At 52.4% G+C, this 7,912-nt stretch overlaps 2 protein-coding genes across 7 annotated transcripts in view; one reads left to right on the top strand and one right to left on the bottom strand.

Moving 5' to 3' along the window:
- Positions 1 to 373: 373 nt before the first annotated feature.
- Positions 374 to 6,722, top strand: PSRC1 (proline and serine rich coiled-coil 1). Of its 5 annotated transcripts, none has more exons than XM_033092449.1 (8): positions 374 to 440; positions 820 to 877; positions 969 to 1,026; positions 1,468 to 1,909; positions 2,269 to 2,383; positions 2,474 to 2,725; positions 3,037 to 3,130; positions 6,561 to 6,722. In XM_033092449.1, exons 2-8 carry the CDS (start codon positions 859 to 861, stop codon positions 6,688 to 6,690), a joined length of 1,110 nt encoding a protein of 369 aa, XP_032948340.1. In that variant the 5' UTR covers positions 374 to 440; positions 820 to 858; the 3' UTR covers positions 6,691 to 6,722. The 5 variants fall into 5 exon arrangements, with proteins under 5 accessions (XP_032948340.1, XP_032948342.1, XP_032948344.1 ...); XM_033092451.1 differs by lacking the exon at positions 6,561 to 6,722 and adding an exon at positions 5,917 to 6,025; XM_033092453.1 differs by lacking the exon at positions 6,561 to 6,722 and adding an exon at positions 3,362 to 5,074.
- The window catches only part of CELSR2 (cadherin EGF LAG seven-pass G-type receptor 2), a 25,013-nt gene continuing 23,065 nt past the window's right edge, over positions 5,965 to 7,912 (bottom strand). The window contains exon 34 of one of the 2 annotated variants that reach the window (XM_033092447.1): positions 5,965 to 7,687. In XM_033092447.1, the coding sequence (XP_032948338.1) occupies positions 7,660 to 7,687 (28 nt within the window). In that variant the 3' untranslated portion in view covers positions 5,965 to 7,659. The remainder of the gene's footprint in view (positions 7,688 to 7,912) is intronic. The other variant, XM_033092448.1, reaches the window with a different exon arrangement.

The raw sequence follows: 7,912 nt of genomic DNA, 5'->3' as shown, positions 1-7,912 counted from the left end.
CTCAGTCAGAGCGTTAGCTTTTGGGCCGACGGCAGCGAAAGGCATCAGGTGACCATGCCGGTCCCTGGGGCTACAAACCCCGGCTCCTCCTAGCAGTTCTGGGAGGGAGAGGAGAAGAAGGGATGACAGGGAGCGAAACCCACACTCATTGGCCAGCAAAGGCCTCCCGGGCACGCGCGCGCGCTCGCGACTCCCCCGCTTCAGCCCTTGGGTTGGAGTCTTTCTTGGAATGGCTAGCTCTCCAAACGGCCCCACCGGCGAACTTCCGGCCAGCGGCCCGCCGTCGCCCCGCCCTCTGGGGGGCGGGGGATGCTGGGATCCACCAATCACTGTGCAGAGGTGGTAGGAGTGGGTGGGGCGAAGAGATTCGAAAGGAGCCCCGCCCCCTCGGAGCTGATTCCCGGGACTGAGTTGTGCGGAGAAAGCACAGTTCACGGGAGGTGAGTGGGGGCGCGGAAAGTGAAAACTGAGGTTGAGCTGGAGGTGTGGCGTGGCTGTGGTGCTGCGGGGAGTGGAAAGGTGGCTTGGGGAGAGGAAGAACCCGGAGGATGGTGGCAGGGAGGAAAATAGGGCGCGCAGACCGCCCCCCAGTGAGGAGAGGCCGGGTCGCCTGGGGGACGGGAGGGCAATCTGCGGAGAGGATAGGAGTGCAGGGGGAGCTCTCCGCACCTTTCCGGGAGGTAACGGTAGTAACAGGGGCAGGTGCTGCTCCTAGGAAGCTTGCTTTATTTCCAGCATGACTCCCAACCCCCTGGCTTGCACCCTAGCTGAGAGCCTTGGGTAGGATGCAGATCTGAGGGAAGTATGTTTTCTCTCCAGTTCAGATCTAAGCTGACTCCTGCTCCTGCTGGCTGGAACATGGGAGATTTGCAGGAAGGTAAGGAAGCCCTGGAGGGAAAGCAGAGGCCCTGTGATGGAGAGCCATGTTAAGGACACAAGGCTGGCATTCATTCTTAACTCCCCTACAGATGTGAAGTTTATAGTGGATGAGACCTTGGACTTTGGAGGGCTGTCACCATCTGACAGGTACCACCAGCCTCTTTATCCTACTTACTTTCCTCCACCGATGGCTGTCTCTAGCCTCTTACTGGTGAATTTTTGGTCTCAAACCTGGGTCTCAAGGCTGGATGTGCTGGTGCTGCTGGGTGGCTGGTTCTCTTGGGCTTCTATGACACTACTCCTGGGCGAAGGGAGAAGCTGGACTGAGACTGCAGGGTGTTAAGAAAGAGGGGAAGTGGATTTGCTGCATCTTCATCCTGGCATAATTTCCAATGTCAGTAAATGCTAAAGGCTTATCAGACCTCACGGAACCCGGTCTCTCAAACCTAGAGGCCAGATCTCACAGCCAACATGGGCGTCAGGGTTTGGGGTTGTGTCTCTGGCTCTGCGCGGTTTTGCCCAGTCTCCCTTGTACAGTCTCCTGTTCTCTTCCATGGGGCACAGTGCCTGGTTTGTTTTCTGTCTCAGTCGTGAGGAGGAAGACATAGCAGTGTTGGTGACGTCAGAGAAACCCCTCCGACGCGGCCTCTCCCACCGAAGTGACCCAAATGCGGTGGCCCCCACCCCCCAGGGTCTGAGGTTCAGCTTAGGCCGCCTCAGCCCAGAGAAGCTGGAGGAGATTCTCGATGAGGCCAACAGGCTGGCAGCGCAGCTGGAGCAGTGTGCCCTGCAGGAGCAGGAGAGTACAGGCGCGGGCTCCGGGCCTCGAAGGGTGAAGCCTAGCCCTCGGCGGGAGACCTTTGTGCTGAAGGACAGTCCTGTCCGAGACCTGCTGCCCACTGTGAGCTCTTTGGCTCGGAGCACCCCCTCCCCAAGCAGCCTACCACCCCGACTGCGGAGCAGCGATAAGAAGGGGTCAGTCAGGGCTTTTCGGGCAACCTCTGGAAAGAGGCCCTCCAGCGTGAAGAGGGTGAGTTTGGAAGGTCTGGGCTGGATGTGTGCCCCCAGACACAGTGTGTGACTTGGTACAACCATGAAGTAGTTTCCTTGTTTGTCAAATGGAGATAGTAAAATTCTACCTCGTAGAATTATTGGAATTAAACGAAATACCATAAGCCATGCACTTACCACTGTGTGCATAGCTCTCTAATTCTGTAATAAGCTCTCAACAAATGGTACTAGTGATGATGATGATGTTGGCAGCTGACTTCTGCCATTCCTTACTGGGATCTAGGCAACTCTCCACCTCTATCCCTTAACCAGCCAGCAGAACAGATTCTTTTTCCATTCTAGTCGCTTTTTTTTTTCGTGTCTCTTTTTCTGTTTCAGGAGTCGCCCACTTGCAATCTGTTCCCCACATCCAAAAGCCCAGCATCTTCTCCTCTTTCCCGATCAACTCCTCCAATCCGGGGGAAAGCTGGGCCCCATGGGAGAGCAACAGCAAGTGAGAAGACCTGGGCAGCAAAGCTGTGGGTGAGTGGGAGTAGGGAGGATGTGGAACTTACCCTAAAATTCCTCTGTTGCTCTGCACCAGGCCCGCCTACCCCCGTGGTCAGACCAGTCTTGGCCCCACAGCCTTCTACCAGCAACTCTCAGCGCCCGTCTCGGCCACAGGGAGTAGCTGCTAAACCTTCCAGCCGACTGCCTGCTCCCTCGGCCATCCCCAGGCCTGCCAGCCAGGTGCCACTCACCAGCCGGAGTATACCACCCAGCAAAGGTGCCCTAGCTCCAGATTCTCTGTCAACTCGGAAAGGACTTCCAAGACCAAGCACCACAGGGCACAGAGGTGAGGAAGAATGGACAGTAAGGGTAAGAAGTCAGGAGGAAGAATACCTACTCTTGCCCACGTAAATCGTACCTCCCAGAGATGGTAACAATGACCACTTTCTCCATCTTCATTACAGCTCTATTTGAAGATGGCCAGACTGAGTTAAGGAGAGAATTTGGGCCTGGGCCAAGAGTTTTGAGTCTTGGTTTTCAAATACCGTGGGTGGGAGGAAAGGCAGTAATCCCAAACTCTGCCTTCATCCAGTATTTCTTTTGGGAAGGTCCCCTGAACTTGCTGCTAACTCGTTTCTTTTGCTAACTCCCATCAAGTTCCAGTTTCCCAGCGACCAAATCTTTCTGTCACTGGTACCACTCGCAGTAATCTGCAGCCCCCCAGGAAAGTTGCAGTTGCAGGACCTACCAGGTAAGACTGGTCGAGATGCTATCTCTTTCTCTACTGTCATCTGGGCTTCTGAGCTGTTATGTACAAGTCGTAGGTCAGTCCTGATTCCTGTGTGCCAAGCTGGGGACAAGGAGGGGAGCCTGGAGGGTCGGGGTGTCCCATGTCTTCCTACCCCAAGGAATTTGAACTCAGCCAGGTAACATATGGGCTTGAGGAAGAAGAGCAATAAAGCAGTTCCTCCTGTCTCTCTAGGTAAATAGATCAGGACAGCAAGCAAGAATTCAGTAGCAGACCACTACAGTCACTGCCTGGACTCACTCTACTCGGCCTCCCAAGCCCTCTCATTGGAGGCAGTTCCTCACTTCAGCAGATTCTGGCCCAGGGGCAGGAGGAAGAGATGCCCCCTGGGCTGGTGCCCCAGTAGTAGAGACCATGAGAGACGGGGTGGATTGGGGTTGAACTGGAGGGGGTTGAAAGAAGACCAGGGAAAAGAAGTTGCCTTCCAGCAATGAAATTCACAAACAGGAAATAAGAAATGCAGAAGAGTGGGTTGTCCTCATCTACCCCCACTCTTATGTTCAGCCCCCGAGTTTGATCTTCTTCCCAGGCAGTGGTTCACTGGACATTTACATGTGAATGACCTCTAGATAACCTCCCTACTCTCCTCCTGAATTACCTCCTCTACTGAACTCCATCCAGCCTGTCTGGAAAGGCAGAGGCAGCCACGTGGCTTCCGAACTTTTTCCCTGTGAATCCGGACTTTTAAACAGGCCAGTTTATAAGCTTACTCTGTTGGCTTGCATTTTTCTAAAATAAAATAAATGTATTTTTATATTCTCTGTATATGTGAAAGAGAATCCTGCTCTAATTTCTCACAAATTGGGAATAAATACCTATGTAATTCCAATGAGGGAGCCAGGAAGGGCTTCCCAGGCAAGGCCTAGATAGGGCCACCTAATCAAGCTGTGACGACCCCCCTTTTTGGCATTAGATCGGAACAGGCTGTCTTTTCCCAGGATTTGTATGTTATTAAAAGGTCCAGATCAAATTAAGTATAGCTTAATTCACAATATGTGAGGCTATTAAGCCATGGTCTATATATTATTTATATGCTAAAGTTGGGTGTCCTTTCGTGACCAGAGAATGGATCCTCCTAGAACTCCTCAGCATCTTGTCTGCTGTACTTATGGGGTGAAGGGACCTTTTGTTGGGTCCTCTGGTATTCAGCTTCGCTGGTTGCCTCAGGTAGAAGATACCGGAAAACCTCTCACGTTCTACCTTTCTTCCCTGGCATCGTTGGTGCTCTCCTCTTATTTCCCCTAATAGACTTGAGGGGCAGCCCCAGGATTTATGATCCCCTGCAGTGTCTAGTGTTGTGATTTGTATGTGGCAGAGAATTTCATTCATTTATGGAAAAAATATTTGAGTGCAAGATGAGTGTTTGTTGAATAAACAACAAAGACTCATTTAAGAGATTGAACTAAGTAAGGGTCTCCCTTTTCCCACAGCCTTTGACTCTTGCAACCAGAACAAACTCAATTCCTTGTGAGTTTTGAGAGAATGTTACTCTTTGAAGGCCAGGCCATGACTCAAGGAAGCCAGCCGGCAACTGGGCAAAGGGAGTAGAGTGCCAGCTGGTGCCACCCCCCACTCTTATATGCCCATAAGCGCCCAACTTAGGCACTGAAATGCCTCCCTCTGTTCCCGGGCCAGGGGCCTTTCACTGTTTTCTTCTCCTTTTTCTGGCTGATCTTCAAGTTCATTTCATACATTCACCTATGTCACAGTGACAGCTGCCTACACATTCACCTTTCTCTTCAGCCTCTTGCAGCAACTCCTGCAGCCTCTGGGATTCCAAGCATTGAGTTAGGGGAGAGGGTGTGGAGACACGTTGAGTATTTGGCTCTGGAGCAATTTGGTAGAGGCAAGAACACCTCAGGTGTGTTTCCCAGCTGCGTCCCACACTAGTGAGTAGGGCCTGTTGGTGACGTCCCGCTCTGACAGAAGCACTGGAAGGTGGGCAAGCGAGGCACACACTTAGGTGTGGCCAGCAAATGGCAGGTGTGGGCCAGGCCCTGGCGGGTCGGGTCGTTAGAAGCAAAATGAGCGGCAGACCCATGTGCTGTTGCCACCTGGTGGCCGGAGAGGACAAGACACGTTCCTTTGGCCCTCCATCAGTCTTGAGTTTTGTACCCACCCCCAGCCCCATCCCGCTCCAAACCTGCTTGACCAACATGCAGTAGGCAGTGCCAGCTAGGGAGGAGGCCTGCCGGCCACAGCAGCCATTGTTCAGCTACTTGCTTACTTCCTTCCCTTTGGTCTAGCTTTCTATTTTTTTCTTTATGCACTCCACCCCTGCCCCCAACCAGTAGCAACCAAGAGGGAAGCCAACGTTCACTGGCCTCTTTCTATGCACTATGAACTGTTCTAAGCGCTTTACATGTGTTAACTCATTTAATTCTCATAAAAGCTCAATTAGGCGGATGCTGTTATCATCCTCGTTTTACAGGCAAAGAAACTAAGGCCAAGAGAGAGTAAGTCAATCTAGTTCCCAGGTCTGTGTTCTTACTGCCATCTGTTGCCCCAAGGTTAACTCCCTATCTAGTTTGTTGAACAGAACTTGGAAATAGAAGTAATTCCCCAAACTTGGGAATAGAAGTAATGTTGCAGCGCACACAGTAGGCTAGGGTATGAGTAGCTGGGTATGAGGAAAAAACTGTTGGGAGTATCGGTCGAGGGGCTAGCTCACCAGCCGCTTGGTATCTGAGTCCCATGACCTCTTGGCCCTTTCTGCTGTTGTTTTCCAGGGGCCAGGCCTCCCTCCCTCTGGAAGGACAGGACACCAAACAGGAGTACATGTTGACGATGCTCAACCCGCACAGAACTAGTTTATTCAGTAGTATGGGGAAATGAAACAAAAAACAAAAAACACAAACCCTACCATATTTACAATCACAATCAAACTGTACAATCTGACGGTTAGTATCAAGTTAGCATCCAGCATCTTTGTATTTTTTTAAGTCAAGTCATCAGTAGTAAAAACGAGTTAAATTTTTAACCCTTTGCAGGAATTGCTGAGGGGAGAGGTCGGGGAGGATCCATAGCAGGAAAGCCAGAAATCAGCCTTACAAATGACAAACAGGAGCACGTTTTCTGCCCATATCCTTTTTTTCTAGCCACCTGTTCCAGAGGAAAGTCTGTGACAAGTCTGGAATACATGCTTAGCATAAATGGTGACTCAAATGAATAGCAGTTGGCAAAACTGAGGGGAGGGGAGAGGCGGGGAGATGACAGTCTGTAGCAAGGGGAAGAGCCTCGGCTCCCCGTGTCAGGACTGCTGGGTACACACCCACCTGTAACAGCCACATCACACCCCCTGGGACTGGACACAAACCCATCCCAACACAAAAGGCAAATAAATAAAATATATATATTAACTCTCTCTTCGCAGGGAACTGGGAGTCGGGGGAGAAAGAGGAACAGGACCTGGTCCTTTGAAGAAGAGAGCCAATTCCCGGAAGGGGTTAAAAATAGAACGTCTCAGTGGCCACAGCAAGTCAGACAGAGTGGGGTTTATCTGATCTTGGGGGGATGGGTGAGTGGACCCCAGAACCCAGACTTGAGACCTGTGCTTGGAGCAACTGAGTCAGCACTGTATTTCCTCTTCCTCTCCGTCTTACCCACACAACAGTAAAGAAGCGCAACTTAACATGACTGGCCTTCCCCATGTGCGGGTCGGGCAGGGAAATGAAGCACTTTTGGGTCAGCAAACTGAGCAAACACCTGGGCTGCAGCATGTGGCAGTCCAGGGAGAGGAGAGGGGCTGGGGTGGCCCGGCCACCGCCCAGGGGCACGGGTTCCCCTCAAAATGTGTTCATGCAGCATTTGGGGGTCCGGGGGCTCTGAGTCCTTCTGCCCCCTCTCCAAACAGGGCTTTTTCAGTTCCTGGGAGGGTGGCACAGGCAGGGTGAGGAGCACACTCTGCCCTGACACCCCTGCCATACTGAGGCCCGCCGGGTACAGCCTTCAGGGCTCGCCGCCCTGGGTGTGTGTGGCTTTGTCCTTTCCTTTTGGTGATGGCAAATGAGGGGCAGGCCCCTCAAGAGTCCCTCTCCTCCCAGAGGCACAGCAGATGGGAAACTGAGGAGAGGCTGGGAGCATCCTGGGAGGTCCTATCCTCTTTGGGAAGGGAAAGGGGAGTCAGTTTCCAGCATATACAAAAAATTAATCCCTGAAGTCATGAAGAGTGGAGATCCTTTTTTAAATTCTTTTTTTTTCCTCTTTTCTGAAAAACTTTGTCTTGGAGATGTTGGCCCCAGGGGTCCAAAGTGCAGTGAGGGGGATGGTGGGGGAGGGAGTTGGCACTAGATGGCCTTGGGTGGGGTGGGTGCCCCTCCTGACAAGGCCCAGGCTCCTCAGATGGACGTTTCGTCGCTGCTGCGGGCAGGAGGTGGGGAGCGGGGCAGGATAAAGCACAAGACAGGAGTGGGGCATGAGTGCAGCTGGGGAAGGTAAGGGAGCCTCAGGGTGTAGGAACCACTGGCCCAGGGTTAATGCAGGAAGTTAAAGAAGAGGAATCTGGAGAGGCGAGAAAGGAAAGTGACAGAAAAGGCAGACAGAGGGTTAGTTGGAGCAGAGGAGACAGTGAGAAGCTTCCACCAGAAGAAGGAAACAGAAAAGCAACCCCAGCTCCCCACCCTCCTCACTTTGCCAGATGCTGGGCTGGGTCAATCCCACGGGCACCATGGTTTGTGGGCCTGTTGCCGTAAGGGAGCTGGGCCACACTCCACCCGTGCGTCCTCT

This window comes from Rhinolophus ferrumequinum, chromosome 22 (genome assembly GCF_004115265.2).
Source record: "Rhinolophus ferrumequinum isolate MPI-CBG mRhiFer1 chromosome 22, mRhiFer1_v1.p, whole genome shotgun sequence".
In the NCBI taxonomy this organism is placed as follows: Eukaryota; Metazoa; Chordata; class Mammalia; order Chiroptera; family Rhinolophidae; genus Rhinolophus; species Rhinolophus ferrumequinum.
Note: the sequence above shows the minus strand (reverse complement) of the source record. Positions and strands in the feature narration are given on the sequence as shown.

Excerpts from the sequence above, each read along its gene's own strand:
- PSRC1 (XM_033092449.1), top strand. Across the intron at positions 1,027-1,467 it reads GGGCTGTCACCATCTGACAG|TCGTGAGGAGGAAGACATAG; the intron begins GTACCACCAGCC and ends TTTCTGTCTCAG. Across the intron at positions 3,131-6,560 it reads GCAGTTGCAGGACCTACCAG|GGAACTGGGAGTCGGGGGAG; the intron begins GTAAGACTGGTC and ends CTCTCTTCGCAG.